We start from the raw sequence: 16303 nt of genomic DNA, 5'->3' as shown, positions 1-16303 counted from the left end.
ATATTCCATCAGCAAGTCTGATTAAAGAGAAAAGATGCTTTATTAAATACAGTGCTCAGTGGTCTTAATGAAATCCACTGAAGTAGGCTTTATGTTCTGTTCTTTGGTACCATGTGCTTTTATTTAAACATCTATTTTGCTGATATTTTGTTTACTTTGTTGCCAAAAAAAAAAAAAAAAAATCTATAATGGATCAGCATGCATTCTTTCTAAAGTGGATTTCATTCTTTCCTATAGTTTTTCAGTACCTTGGAGCATACTTCTTCTCTCTCCAGCAAATCACACTGCAAAACCACACTTTGGTAATTTACTCCTTCCCTAACTTACTGACTGTCCTCATCTTACATTTGCTACCCCCATTTAAATCCATGCAATTTTTCTGTAAATTTTCAGATTTTTAAAGACTGAATAAACTTGTTTGTGAAACAACCTCTTATAAAGCGGTGAGGTACAAGAGAAGCCACAAGTGAAGCTCCCTAGCCATGCTTTTTCCCCAGAAAATGAAGGCAATGAAGTTTTTAATAAGCAATTTTATTTGAAAGGTGTCCTGTGTATGGAAATCTGTCCCTCCCTTTCTTATAAATTTATGCTCCCCATCAGAAGAAGAGAACTTGAGAGAACTCTTAAGAGAACTTTATAGTTTCTGTTTCCACCACCCATTGACCCCAGTGGAGATTTTCCAGACCGGTACAAAAGGTGTTTGTGTGTGCCTCCTGCCAAGTATTTAACACCTAACAGCTAACCAGCTGCTCCCTTCCAATGAAATAACATCACTCCTTTCCCAACCAGCAGCAGTGTGAAAAATTCCTTATTAACGTTTTTGCTCCTATACTTTATATTAAGGAAGATATTACCACTGCCTGCAATCTGTAAAGCCTTCAAGAAGCAGCAGATACTCAGGAGCTGTTTGCAGATAAGGAGCCAGCCTCGTTGCTCAATTGTCCAAGGCTGTCATGGAGAACCATATCCTTTCTTGCAGTGTTCTGAATCTACCTATTGGAAACTGCAACAAGGATTTAATGCTTCACTGAACTCCAGATAAAGCTTGTATTTCAGTATTAATGTATAAGAAATAAAGGAATTATGAAAAAGAATTAGCATTGACACTCCTGAGCAACAGCTGTAATCAAACCTGGCTCCAGACAATGGAATCACAAGTACACGTAGCACTGCTAAGAGGTTCTGCTTAGCAGGCGCTAGTAAACATTAAAACACATCTGTATTCTTGCAGAACTTATCCAGAAACTAGATCATTGAGCTTGAAATTCTATTTTTCAAGCAGTCCATATATGAAATAATTGAAGGGCTTGAATCAGTTAATCTTGCTTTTTCACAGTAGGGTAGGTAGCTTGCCTATTTTAGTGTTTTTCAGATAAAGACTGATTTATTATTATTACTTACTAAAAAAGAGTCAAATTATTTCATGATAATGTCATACACTAGGGAAAAAAAAAAAAAAGTTCCTTTAAAGCATTTTAAAGTATCATATACATAAACAAAAGAAAAGAAAGAGAAGCTGAAAAAAATGTCTTGTCTTCCCCATCACAAAAAATCTACTTGTCTGTTTCCCAAGAACAGAATCTACAAAGCTTAAAAGTTTAGTGGACAGATCTAAGATGAGTTGCAGTGAGCTGACTGCAGCTTTTCAAATAACTGGACTTCATGTGTGTTATTTTTTCTGGAGTATTTTCCTTTTTTTTTTTTTTCTTCTCCATTTTATAGGAAAGATAAGACGTGAGTAGCTCTCTAATCCAGGGAAGTTTTATGTTTCATCCCTCTTGACTAAAAAGAAAGTATCTTCCTTTGAATTATGTTTAAGATAGAGTGGTAGAAAAGATGAAAGTCTTGCGTTTTTCCCCCTCCCTGATCTTGTCTAAAATACAGATCAATAGTGATGCCACAACAAATCAGATACAAGGGCGTTTTGCTCTGCCACCACAGTCCTACTTCTCTGAAAGAAAATCTTCAGAAATGCCAGCATTTGTGTTGTGCTTTTTTTTTTTTTTTTTCCATTATTATGGTCCAAAAAGGATAAAAATCATAATTCGGTGTTTACAAGCAACGAAAAAAAACTTCTCCTCAGGTCTGCACTGTAGATTTTAAGTCCTTTGCTCTTAGCAATGCACGTATTGCATAACTGTCCAAAAATTATTTAGCAGTGTTGAGTAAAATGCAGTCAAATTTTATTCTGAAATTTATTTTCAGTGCTTAAACAGTCCTACAATGGACTACTTGAAACTAAAAACCCTTTCTAAACCCTTGAAACTTAGACTTGTGAAATTTTACAAGCAAATTGTTTTGTGACATAAATTGAAGAGTGATGAATGTCAGGAACAGGTTTGTACTTGAATCATTATCACTTCCACCCTCTTTAACCACACAACAAATGCTTCTTATCACATGGTATTTCTTTATAGATGGCCTATGAGGGTATAAAAAATATGAGGAATTTTGGAAGAAAGTGATTTTTTGTTTCAACAGCTTAAGATTTCTGAATCTGTCACTTTGTTTTCTTAAATATCCTTCATATCCAATGCAGGCCTTACAGTATAGGCATACAGACTTGGCAAACAAAGCTTTTCCATAACTCTGTTCAGCAAAGCCACATTTTGTTTCATTTTCACCTTAGAAGAAGTCATTAACTGCTTCTTTATTCATAAAAGAAAGCGTGGTTAAGAAGTCAGGAGAAAGAAACATGGTGTGCCCCCAGCTGTTTTGATACTTTTTTTAACATCCTTCCCAAAGGTGCTGTGCAGCTAAAAGTTTCAGGCTCCAAAGTTATGTAAATGAGCTGAGGAAGAAAAATGCAGGCTCTAATGAGAGACGAACCTCCCCACCTTCACAGCCAAGCATTTGGCTGCCTGAAGGGCAGAAAAACAGCAGCTTGTGTGAGGTGCTCTGCAAATTGTACCTGGCGGACCACATGCGGCCAGGCTGCTGTGAGTGGATGGGTTTGGGGCTTGTGGAAGAGGCTGAGGAGGCCTCCAGTGGCCACCTGCAGGCCATAGCACACAAACACATCTCCCCTGCTCAGCACCTTAGGAACTGGGCCTCCACAAGTTCCCCCATGTCTCTTGTAAGGATTCAGAAACCTCTCACTCAGGTTACAGAGGCAACAAAATCGTGGCACAGGGCTCCATAGTTACCTCTTGTGCTGTACCTAGGACCATGGATGGCAATTTATATTCGCAGCAGAACTGCTGTTATTAACATCAGAAAGCTCTACATAATGCCTAAGCTAACTTAAACCTTTATTGCTTCTTATCTTTCATACCTTTTGCACACAGAATATTCTTTAGTTCATTTTCTTTATGAATTTGACAACTGCTTTTGTCAAATGCAGACTAAATGGGTAGCTCGCTCTTTCCATCCTTATTCTCCTTAGGCTTTTTAAGGAAATTAAAAAGTTGATTATTTTTTCTAAGAGCTTTTTTTTTTTTTTTTTTCCTTAGATACAACCTTTTCCCTGGATTCTCTTCTATTGGTCCACATCTGCTTTGCATGATGTCCCTCTCTGGATGTCACATTCCAGCTGATGACTTCCCAGTGTTGAGTAAGCATTAGGATTATTTTGAAGTCATAATACTTCTTATACATACCAGGATTGTACCTCTCCCTTTGCTCACAGAATGGCATTGCCTAACCTGTGATCCATTACACAATTTTAGACACTTTTTGGGAGGACTGGTTCCTCGTTGCTTGCTCCCCAATTATTTTTTTTTTTTTTTTTTTTGAACAGGGCAGCACCTTGCTTTTGACCCTGCTTGGCAGCAACCTGTGAAAGCAATTTGTATCATCGGTGAAGCTATGAACATGAATGCTTAAGGAAAGCTACATCCTGGTACATGGAAACGTCACTATTTTCCACACTGTAAACTGTGCCCTGTAAAACAGCATAAACTGTTACAGGTCGCTGTAGCTCTTGCAGCATTCTCTGCTAAAAGCACCATCATCACTATGCCAGAAAGTTCTTTGACCTCTGTGCTCTATGAAGAGTTTAGCTCCACTGTTCAACATATTGATAATTGAATCCAGCCTTACTTCAAAGAAAAATTATGATTACACACAAAACCAACATAACGAGCAACACTCATGTCTGTGCAGTGCCATGATCTTGATTTGCACTATCCTGCTGTGATTTCTATGGTTAATGATTAGTGACCACATGCTGAAAATAACAAAAAAGATTAAAACTACCATAAAGCAAACATGACAAAACACTAAGAAAGACAGAGGAATAGTTATTCTCTGTTAATAGATGATGTGATTTATTTCACCAAGACCAACAAGATATTGACACCTCATTACAACACTGAGTTACACACTCTGCTAGATGTAAGAAAGGAAACTCAAAGGCTCATCTCAAACCCAACACTGGCACCACAAGAATTTCCTGACCTGGAACAGTGATATTCACTTCCATGCAGTGGAGGAAGAAAAGTATTAAAATATTTTTACTTTAATGGTCTTTCTTATCTCATAACACTTATCTGTGTATTAAAAAAAATAAATAAATAAAAAAATCACGCAGCCATGTTATGTGGATCAATATAAAACTTGATACAAGCAATACAAAAACATGTAACTTATTAGTGCTCAAGTCAGAACATACTTAGCAATGCTTGAGGTAGCCTCAAGAAAACAGTAGACTTTCACATTTTATCATGATAAAATAGCTACAAATACTCAAAAATATATAACAAACATAGCTTTATGCTGGGCTGTTGAATCATCATGGATGTAAAAAAAAATTATCAAGAAAGTGTTTTTTTTTTTATCATAAAAGCATTGTTAAGTCAGCATGCAGAGTATGAAAATTCTTTGTAAAGTATTGCTTCATTAAACAAAATTCACTAATTTCCTCAAATACCCAATTTACTACTGCTAATGAAACTATGAGGTAAAAAGAAAAAAAAAAAGTCTAGTGTGAATATCTGTATTTTGAAATTCACCTCTTGGGATATTACAAGGACAAAGCAATCTCATGTCTTTTTTCATCCTAAGGGTACAATTACCTTGTGATCATTTCCTCTGCCTCCTCACTACCTCCGCTGTCTTCCCAGAGTAAACAGCCTATTTTGTTTGTGTGAGGAAAAACCTTTGATTTATTTATGAAGAGGGAAATTGGGGACTATTCTAATCTTGGCTGAACTGAGTATATCAATTTAATTAATAACAACCATATAATAACTACCAAGATTTCCCTTGGAGTATTGTCATAATATGTGAAAAGTTGTTCTAGAGTTGTTGTGTTGTTCTTTGTAATACAGTGAAGGACTTCAAGTCATATCTTCTATGTGCTCTTCTATCTATATTTTCATATATATTGTTTATACAGGACCAAAACAGAAATTATTTTCATTAAGGTAAAAAGATGTTAAAACTTACCGTTTTTGGCCTTGCAAGATCTGTTGTCAGGCTGAAGTACGTAGCCCTCCACACAGCTACAAGTGTACGATCCCTCTGTATTTATACACATCTGGCTGCAGCTTCCATATGTATTACATTCATTCAAGTCTAAAGGGACATTAATGAGATCTTGTTTAAGAATAACAGAAATAATAATAATAATAAAAGAAAAAATGAGGAAAGTTTGATCCATTAAATCATTATGGTATTTAAGTATTCATCTTCTCAAGCCATGACCTTATTACCAATATTGGCTGTTGAAATTACCCCAGCAACTAAACAGAAGGCCAGGAGTTCTTGAGTTAAATTACTGTTTATTTTTAAAGTTAAAACCTTAATTTGTTCAATTAGCATCCAATGTCTACATCATGTTAGGGAGACATCCGGACTCTTGTTAGTACTAGAAAACACTTGTATTTAAAATTATAAGGGCTGTGGCTGAGACAACATTTCAGGGGAGAAAATTGATTATCCTTCTCAACCTATTTGTGCTGGAAATGTCTTACAGTTCCTTAAATGAACTGTCACAACTTCTACATTAAACCATCATCCACTACATCAAAAACTATATATTTCTCTAATCTAAAGAACAGTTTTCTCAAGTAGGGTATATAGGCATAATACCATAAACTCAAGACATGCTATTTAACAGTGGTTGAGGGTTTAAGTAATAAACTGACATTTAAAAAAACCTGCTGTTGAAATTATTTCCTCAGATATATTTTCAATCACAAAACATGACAACCATAGAGCAAAAGAACTTAGAATAAATTACATTTATGAAGAATCTGGCTTAGCACTATTACGTGTAGAGGAGTGATTGGTAGTGAGCACATACATAAGGCAGCAGAACTCCAATCTGCTTATAAAAAGAGAAAAAAAATAAAACAAGAAACAAATACCTGGATAGAGAATTAAAAAGTCATATATTTTAAAAATGGAAAAGAACACCAATTTCAGCCCGCATTTAATTATGCCAAAATAACATTCCTTTATAAGTTGTATGATCTGGGAGGGTTCATTTATCAAATTCTAATCTAGATGTGACTTTATGGGCATGAGGCGAAACACTGCAACTCTCCGCAATTCTCCTGGCAGTAAGGTCTGGAGAGCAGCTTGCACAAACGAGCTGCAGGCTCATTTGAGCAAAGGGAAAGAAAAGGGAAAGACTCTCACATCCTCTGGTCTGGCAGAGGATGCTTTCATCCCAGTAAGTTAGGAACAGCTGCTGCTGGGGCACAGGCACAAGAACATCAAGGAGTCAGCAGGGAAGACCAGACCCTCATTATGGAGTGGGGCTCTTTCCCTCTGTCTGATCCCACAGGTTCATGCTCATTCCCTGATGAACACCACTGAAGGAAGCTTGTGAGCACAACAGCTCATCCATGATCACCAGCACTGTTAGCCTGCCTGCATGGCTCCCAGACCTAAGGTGGCAGCCCACCACTGGTTCTCTGCACCTGACAGCCATCGAGGAGCCATTAAGAAACCCGTGTGTCAATCCTACAGCATCTTTCTTGTTTACCTGTGCAGCTTCTTCCATCACTGCTTGTTTCATATCCATCTCCACAGTAGCACCTGGTGCCATTCCTGGTAATGGCGCATTTGTATTGGCAATTCATCTGTTGGCACTTGGGTAGCAATTCTGTAAATAGTATTATTTAGAGCAAAATGTTAATAAATGCTAATTTATTATTCCTATATCATAAACTTCAACAACATATATGTATATGTGTGTGTGTGTGCAAATGCACCTCTCAGAAAGGAAACACCACAACCAGCTGTTGTTTGAAATAGGACAAACACATTGGAAAATGCTTGCTTTGAAAACTGTATTTTGGCAAGATAATAAATCAGCATTCCATTTCTACCAAAAGGTGCTCACAAATATATTATCAAGGTGCACCGTTGTTCTGCTTAGATGTCTCTTTTTCACACATCAGTCATATTTTAAGCAATGATTTGGAAAAAAATAAAAATAAATAAATAAAACACCAAACCTAAAAAAAATAATATTATAGTCATAAAAACAGCAAAGATTATGAAAAAGATCTCAACATCTTTGTCTTCCCTACTTGTCATATCAATTGATCTTTTGAAAGCTTGTCTTGATTTACTGATACGCATATAACCTTTACAGTAATCAATGGGCATGTGTTCTGGCTCAATAATTTAATGTTGGACATGTACTGTTGGATAAACACTGGACATAATATATGTCATTACTACTGAAGTCCTTCACAGCATCTATTGCTGAAACACATACCATCAGTACAAGGAATGATGCTAACAGCTAGAAGAAATATAAAAATAGGGAAACATTTCTCAGCCCCAAGCTGGATGAAGTGTATCAATTATTCTGCTAATCAAAAAAAAAGAGTATTTTAATGAACTTTTTTCCCTACAGGAAAATAAGAAAAGGATTGTGGAAAACAGCTGTAAAAGCTTATCTGAAGGTATTTTTCGAAACTACATGCAGATGGATCAGAAAGTAAACTGAAAATGGAAAGAGAAAGGTTCTGTTATAGGGCCGGCTTCAAGTGACTGGGAATGTCCTAAAGAAAAAGAGTTCTGTAGTTTAATATGTGGGCAGTTTTAATCTGTGTGGTTGTTATTCATCAAGCTCTACTGGGGTCTAGAGTGAAAATTAATATGAAGAAGAATCAGCATCAGCATCTGAAACCTGGGGCTGCTGGTGTCAAAATAAAGAGGAAACTTTGGAAGAAAAGTGGATGTGCCACCCAAAGTTACTGCTTACTGTATTGAAAAAAAAAAAAAAAAAAGAAAGAAAGAAAGAAAGAAAGAAAGAAAGAAAGAAAGAAAGAAAGAAAGAAAGAAAGAAAGAAAGAAAGAAAGAAAGAAAGAAAGAAAGAAAGAAAGAAAGAAAGAAAGAAAGAAAGAAAGAAAGAAAGAAAGAAAGAGGTGTCACAAGAGGATACTCCCTAGAATTCTACAGGCCATACAATCCGCAGACTGACTAAGAGGCTGGTAAATCATCTATTGTCCAAATCTGCCCATTTGCTAAGTGGTTTGTGGGTTATTTCTCTGCCTCGTGTGCCCTTGTGAATAGGAAGGTAACACATTTTGGCCGCAGCTTGCTTTGTTGGCGTCTTGTCCCTAGTCCAGTCCTTAAATCTATTACATCCTTCCAAGAACAAGTCCCATTCAGAATGCAAACAAGGAAATTTCCCCAGAGGTAACCTGAAATGGGGCCGCATGCCGAGGTGTGTAGCTGGAGTGGAGGCTGATTATATGCTATCTGTTTATTTAATATTTCTATCTGCACAAAATCGACATATACATTTCATTTTCTAAGCAAACACGGATCGACCATCCTTTACAACCTATAATTTTCTTCCTCAAATATTTGTCTTATGCTGTACAGCCGGTAGCTTTTACCGGATGATAACTATTTGACTCACAAATGGGACTTGGCTTGTTTGCACTCTTTCCATAATGGATACAGATAGCCAGCAGCTTCAACTGGAATAGCGGGACCTGCACACAGCCAGAAAAGGCTGCTAGAGAATGGCAACAGTAAATTGGAAAGTGAGATCCATTAGAGGAAAGTGAATAAAAGCAGCCTACCTGCTCCTTATTTTTACAAAAACTGTTGCATTTCATTGATTCTAAATTATTGCAGTATCATGGGGATGGCTTTTACCAACAAAGCAGTTGCATTTTCTTTACAGTAAGTATAAATGAAGTACTGCACATAGCCCATTTCTGCCAAAAATATTTCTTGTCGCGTATCTCATCCCTCATTCTTTGCACACAGTTCTATTTTTCACACTGTCTATCACAACTTTGCTGGTGTCCTCATCCCATCTGCTGTGTTTTTAGAAAGGGCTTCTCCGAGAAGGTGTTCTGCTAAAACTGCCTCCTCTTGCACAACTCCTTACGCTCACTTGGGTACAAATGCTGTCTGATCAAGTTGATCCGCTGATCAAGTAAGAGACTATTTTTCAAATGAGTTTTCTCAAAAGACACATTTCCTGGTCCCCTGTCAATAACAGTCTGAGAAAGTTAAAACTGGAACAGGGAGAAAAACAAAATGTCTTCTTGCATTTTAACCAGCTCTGACAAGAAGCAACCTATCATTTTCCCAGGTTTTACACTAAAACTTCTTTCACCAGTTTCCCAGCGAGGCCGCCGGGAGTCCTTCAAGCACACCAGACTTTCCTACAAATCCATTTAAGACGCGATGTCGACTGCCATATGTTTCTGACTTAAAAACTTAAAACCATTTCCCTCCACTAAATTATCAGTCAGATTATTACAGCAGCAAGTGGCCTCCACGCACTGCTCGAGTGCAGAGCTTCCTTGCTGCCTGTCTGACAGACACCTCTGTGCCCCCAAACATTTTTGCTCTACTGCTGAGCTGCGAAACCTGCCAGGGGAATTCACGAGCGGAAAAACACAAAATACAACAACAACATTGAGGGTAAATAAATCTATTTTCTATTTTACTGGCTCTTTTGTTTTCTTCACTTTAAGTAACTGATCCTAAAAACCTTTGGGGAGAAAATGGAGTTAGCTTGCCCCTGGAAATGTTTGAAGTATTGAAGGACATGCCATGGAAGACAGTGTGTACATTTATGGTTTGGTTAGATTTGTAGCAGACTGTATGGGAAGAGGTGAGGAGGCAAAGAAAAATCATAAAGCAGTGAACATCAATATTTCTAATGTTCCAGATAGGAAATGTAAAGAACTAGAGAACAGGGATCCTCATTTCTTGTCCTTCCTACCTTGCTTTAGGATTAAGTAAAATTCTGTTCCCACTCTGGTCTCCCTTTCTGAACGTGAATTGGTTTACAAAGGATGCAGGCAGTGAAGAATGAGCATCACCAAGCTTTGCATTTTTAACACAGCTACGGAAACCTGTATTTGTCAAAGCACACTATTTCTGCTGCAAGATTTAAAGGAAGAAGCTAAACTGAGGGAAAGCAGCAGAAGTAAGCTTTAAAGCTCACAAGGAGACCCACAACTCAAGACCAGGAGTGGCAGAGCAAGCTGTGAGATTTGCAGAGACGCAGGGTAGCAGAAGCATGTGAGTGCCTTTAGGGTGCTCTATTTTCCCCAGGCCTGGGTCATAATGCCAATTCATCCTGCGCTGCTTTAGGTCATTTTGTCCAGTGTTTTCTTTCTGCCCCCAGAGACATTCAGGGCAGCATTTTTTTCTTCCCTAAGTCCCATGGAAGAAGCTCTCTAAAGCAGAGCTCCAGCTCTACCACAAAAGCTCCCCTGCTTTCCCAAATACCCCCATGTCAATCTTGTGCTGACTTTCTTATTCCTCTGACTCCCAGGTACCAGACCCAAAGGAGAGCAGTCCATCAGGACAAGACACTGCTGATAGCCTCTCACCTGATATGATATACCTCTGACAAAGACCCAGAGGAGCTGTAAGTTTTTTGGACGTACTGCTCCCACAGGATTTCATAGTAATAAAATCCTGCCTTCATTTATCCCTTCCGTGTTCAAGGAAATACACTGCTTATCATAGTTCATCCGAAAGGAATGATATAAGGAACTATCCTCTCTTGCATAGCTTTTTAATGAAAGAATTAACCAATTGATCTAACCTTTTTATCAGTTCCTCCTCAACTGACACAGGGTACACACCAGGTTCACACGTGGTTGTTAAACTTATATGTTTTGACTGTTTTCAGCTTGCACTTTCTTAATTCTGTGTGTTTTTTTGCCTATGAAGGATTGTTGAACACTAGAATGGATTTAAGAAGATGCCTCAGTGAGACTTCCCTTTCCTGAGAGGATGGAAGAAGACTAGATTCACATTAACATGTATTTAGATGCCATAATTTTTGAGCCATTTTGATGATAATAAGACTTTTTGGCTGCAGGGGGTTCCCAGTTACATTTCATTAGTGCATGCGTAATATACAAATCCTGTACAGCTCTTTTTGTAATGAGGCTAGAGTACAGACAACATCGTAGCACACTACGTTAAAATTAGCTGATCACACAATGCTGATAAGCACCAGTGATACACAGCCAGATTAAGTAAAAGCAATTGCCTGAAGTTTGTGGTTCTGAGATCAAGATAATTTGCTTAGGGAATAATAGCAGAGATTCTGCACTCAGTTTGGGACTTAATAATTTGAACTGAGGGATTCTTGTCAAATAGTTCATCAGGGGATGGCTGTGAACTACCAGCACCATGCTGCCTGGGGAAAAAGCAAATGCAGCTCTGGAAGCATCAGGATGTGTCCTTCCCACAGAGAAAGCCATGATACCAAGGGCCAGGACACCAGCAAATCCTTTTCTTGCTGAATGCAGCTGCTGGAGGCTGTGCCCACCCAATGGGTACCTGGAGGATAAACCCAGACTTGAGCAGGCTCAGAAAAAGGCTTCAGGGACTGGCAGTGGAGCTGTGACTCGAGGGCAGACTAAGTTTCTTTGTTGGTTAGTGTTGGGAGCAGAAAACCACAGGCAGTCATAAATATATCAGAGGCTCAACAGTGGGGAAAGAGAGACTATTTAAGCTAAAGGGTTACTGGTGGAAGTACAAATGGGTATAAATTGTTCATTAATACATTTGGGCTGAAAAGGAGAGGTTCTCAACTATCACTGTAATCAGGTTCTGGAACTGCTCTTTGAATGGAAGCAGCAGGGACAGAAAATGAATGTTTTCAACATGGATCATGATAAATTCATGAAAAACAGCATATTGAAAGGCCCCCGAAACACCAGACACTGCATTCATGACCCAGGAGGTTCTTTCTGCTACTGTATTCCTCAAGCAACACACCATCTTATGCTAAAATATCATTTTTCATTATGGAACTAAGATTAATTCTTTTTTTTTCCTTGTCTCTGAAACATACCCAAAGGAAAACTTATGGGAACTTGTTACTGAATTAGTCTTCTAATTGTACTCCACACGCGTATTTGTTTCTCTTAAATATTCGGATTCTTTTTGGCAGCTTTGTGTTTCATGAATATACTTGATCTTATCACTGTGTTATTCACTCAGCTTTTATGATTCAATATTCATACACTGATGTCTAGACTGTCCTTATCACGCATATGCTGTAAACCTTATTTTTCTTTTCTAGTTCATTTTCTATTTTTTTGAAGTACAATTCTTTTTATATATTAGACTCTCTAATGCAATTTACCCCAAGGTTGTTGTTTTTTTTGTTTGTTTGTTTTAGTTTTTGTTGGTTTTGTTTTTTTTTGGTTACACAAGATAAAGCTCTACAGTTTGCTTCTCTGACAGAAAAGGGTAGTTTGATTGATAGAATTCAATTGCTAGATCGAAATAATGCAGCCTGTTTTAATCTTACATTCGTTGGTCATTTTATTGGCTTTGACTATCATACCATAAAAATATGACAAAAGTATAATGATCTTTGTCACGCTCCTCGGCCCATAACTCTGTTATGGTAGATATACCACTGAGAAAGAGATTTGGAAATCTAAGATCAGATTCATAACCTTGTACTCCTGCTACGGGTGACCCCAGCCAAAGTTCAGCATTGAAGCAGGAGTCAAATTCCAAACAACATGCAAGACTGGGAGGGGACACAAAAAACCTTTAGGCAAAATACATAAATAAATACATACATAAATTCCTGCACCTCTTCTCTGTTTCAGGTAAAGCTGCAGCCTCTGCATTTGGGGACCAGGTGATTGACTGTTGTTTTGTAACTTGTGGTCAGGAGGCTTGGGACAAGACTAATGATGTTTTTTATTCATCCCCCAAATAAACCACCAGTTTAGAAACAATTGCTAGAAGCCTTAAAAATTGAGACATTTACAGGTAAGGTCTGCAAGCCAGCCTCCAGGTTCCCAGCCCCAGAGATCAGTTGGCAATAAAGGTTTTCTATACAGTGTGCAGACAAGGAAACAGCCACCCTGCACGGTAACCTAAAAACCTTGCACACTGAACAGCCTGAAGGAAGTTGTAAGCCCTGGGTATAACTGAAATCCTTCATTTTCCTTCACAGAGCTTAGACATCTGAGCCTGGACTGCTCAGAAGAAACTCCACTTGCTTCAGCTCCAGAGTGCAGAATCTTCTCCTAAGGCTGGTTTGAGAACGGCGCTTTGTGCTGGGTACCAGGCTGCTCCTGAATTTTCCATAAAACAGTTACTGGATAAAAGATACTAAAAGACTGCAGTATTTCTGCCCTTTGCCATTGCTATAATCATCAGGCAACAGAGTCATACTCTAAGGTATGACTCTGAGCCCACAAAACCCAGACTCCCTGTGGCACTGATTCCACACAAGGATGCCTTCCATTTCGTACCACATGGTGAATGGTGCATCCTGCGGGGGAGCACTGATGCACTGATGTGCTGTGAGGTGTGGATAGCCCCTGGGCTGAAGGCACACATGGGTATTCCTGGGTTTCATCTCCTGAGCAAGTGCTAAAAGCACAGCGCTCTCCTGTAAAAGCTGGGCAGGAGCTTCTGTCATGTAAATTGTCATTGGTAAGAACTTCATAAATTCTACCTGATGTATCTCGGCCCTCCGTCGGATCTATTTTCCCATCACAGTCTATGCTGGCACATAGACTGTTGTTGAACAACTTAATGTATTATTTTAAATAGACATTAAAGTGCATTTGCCTATTTTATGATTAGAAGAAAATTACACGTCTTGTTTAATGAACTTGTCTGCTCAAAACCAGAAGTGTCTTACTGTGATTATTGTTCAATGAAAATGGGCACGTCTTGCTGAGTTGCCGAGTAACAAGTGATTAACAAGATATTATTTAAAAAAGATATATTTCCTTTTCTGTCATTTCCAACCTAATGAAATCAGAAAAAAAAAGAAAAAAAAAAAAAAGAAAAAAAAAAGGAATGTTACAAGAGGAATAAAACTTAAATAAGCAAACCAAATCTTCCAAATTCATACTCTAGTCAATGTTCCTTTTTAGAAGTGAGAATATCCATCTTCAAAATATTACCTAACAGCACCTTGGGACAATATTCACGAATAAATTTATTTTTCAAGGATGTGTTATTGAAACTTCTTCCTGCCTAAATCTTGACCTACAATATTTGGCTGAGCTTCAAAACAATTTGTTTTATGTGGTGCTCTTCAACCATAGCATCACAAAACATTTGAAAAGATGAGATCAGCAGTAGTAGGCATGTAGTAAAATATTAGCTTCACCAGTGGAAATGGCTCATTATTTTGACCTTTTGCCGTTTTAGTTATACCTTGGCTGCCACACACAAGCATAAGCATAAACTAGGGAGAAGTTCACCTGGGAAAATTCAAAATAGGCAAGTGATTTCATGACTAAAGGGATGAGACCATTGATATGGCTATTAATCTGGATGCAAGCTATAGATTTAAAGAATATAGATTTTAATGAATACATGTTTTTTTTTTTTTTTTTTTTTTTTTTTAAATAAACTAGTGTAAAGTTTTAGGTATTTTCACAGTGTTGAATACATACTAAAGCAGGTTCACTGTCCCAAATATTCAGACCATGTGACTAAGAGCACAGTCCAAATGCTTCTTAAACTCCAACAGGCTTGGTGCAGTGACTACTTCCCTGGGGAGCCTGTTCCCGTGCATGACAACCCCCTCAGTGAAGAACCCCTTCCTGATGTCTAGCTTAAACCTCCCCTTCCTCAGCTTGACACCATTCCCATGGGTCCTATTGCTGGTGACTAAAGAGAACAGATTGGCAAGAGGCTCTGAGACATAGAGAGGCTCTAAAGTCTCCATCCTTGGAGACATTCGAACCCAGACTGGACATGGTGCTGGGCAACTTGATCTAGGTGCCCCTGCTTTCAGCAGCTAGAGGCTCCCAAAGGTCCCTGTCAACATCAGGGAGTCTGTGGGTCTCACAGGCTGTCCCTTCCATGCAAAGATCTGCCACCATCTCTTCATCCTGCAGCAGTCTGAAACAGGGGAAGAGGGAAGAGGCACAACTGACTGCCACCTGCAGAGGGCAGGTGACAACAGGAGGAGAAGGAGGTTAAGATGGGGAGCTGGGGAAGAGCTTTCTCTTCCCTCCCTCTGCCTGCAGGTGAGACGGTGATGGGAAAGAAGATCAGGCAGTGGCTGCTCCTCATGGAAGCTGCTATCTCCTCTCTCTCCCACATCTCTTCTAACCCTAACTTCCTTCCAGCAGTGACAGCTGCATGGAGTTGGCAGGCCGCAGGAGGCTGCTCATCCTTGCACAGTAAATCTCCATTTCTTCAGGCAAAGCATACAGCATGTCACCTTCGAGACTTGCACTAGTCAGCTATCTACTTAGGAGATAAACAGAGTCAGCTCTGGCATCTAAATTCAACACAAAGCAAAGTCACACACTGGGAAAAAGGAAAGGTGTGCTCTTTTCACCCAATGAAGGGAAAAAAAAAATAAATTTCATAATTGACAGGCACTCAAATGTGAGTATCCCACGTGATACTTTAATGTACAACTTATGTTTTTAGACTCTGTACAGTTAATCTTTGGATGTGAAAGTCGCAAAGAGTTGTGGAGGAGAGATGATACACTGACTGGACTGATATGGTATGCTCGTACAGTCCTTGCACTGGTATTACTTAAAGCTGAAAGAAATTGGAAGATCTGGACATTGCCGTGGACCATGCAAGTGCTCCCCAAGTACTTCAGTGTGAGATCAACCACATTAAGTTGCAGAGTCTCCTGTCTGCAAAAGCAAAGTTTTATATTTTATAAGAGGTAATGCATAAGCTTAGTCTCTGATGAAACATTGTCCTACACTTCTGCTTCTGAAGTATCACTCACTTTAACCATCACGTATTTCAATGATCTTGTTCACTCTATATTTATATACTTGACCTTATTCTACATTTTGCTGATGTTAATTTTTTATGTGCTCAAACACACTGTTGTTGTATCTCCGGAGCATTCATTTTTTAAAATTAGGCTTTATACTTAAA

At 38.6% G+C, this 16303-nt stretch overlaps 1 protein-coding gene across 10 annotated transcripts in view; it reads right to left on the bottom strand.

Annotated features, from left to right (window-relative positions):
* LRP1B (LDL receptor related protein 1B) overlaps positions 1-16303 on the bottom strand; it is a 666036-nt gene that overhangs the window by 314285 nt on the left and 335448 nt on the right. For all 10 annotated transcript variants that reach the window (XR_011098017.1, XM_068687099.1, XM_068687103.1 and 7 more), the window contains 2 exons: positions 6935-7054; positions 5389-5517 (listed from right to left, as the gene is read on the bottom strand). Coding sequence is in view for 9 of the 10 variants with exons in the window: in XM_068687099.1 (XP_068543200.1) it covers positions 5389-5517; positions 6935-7054 (249 nt within the window). In the remaining variant the exon portion in view is untranslated. The remainder of the gene's footprint in view (positions 1-5388; positions 5518-6934; positions 7055-16303) is intronic.

This window comes from Anas acuta, chromosome 6 (genome assembly GCF_963932015.1).
Source record: "Anas acuta chromosome 6, bAnaAcu1.1, whole genome shotgun sequence".
Classification (NCBI taxonomy): domain Eukaryota; kingdom Metazoa; phylum Chordata; class Aves; order Anseriformes; family Anatidae; genus Anas; species Anas acuta.
The sequence above is the reverse complement of the archived record's forward strand: the minus strand, read 5'-3'. Positions and strand labels throughout refer to the sequence as shown.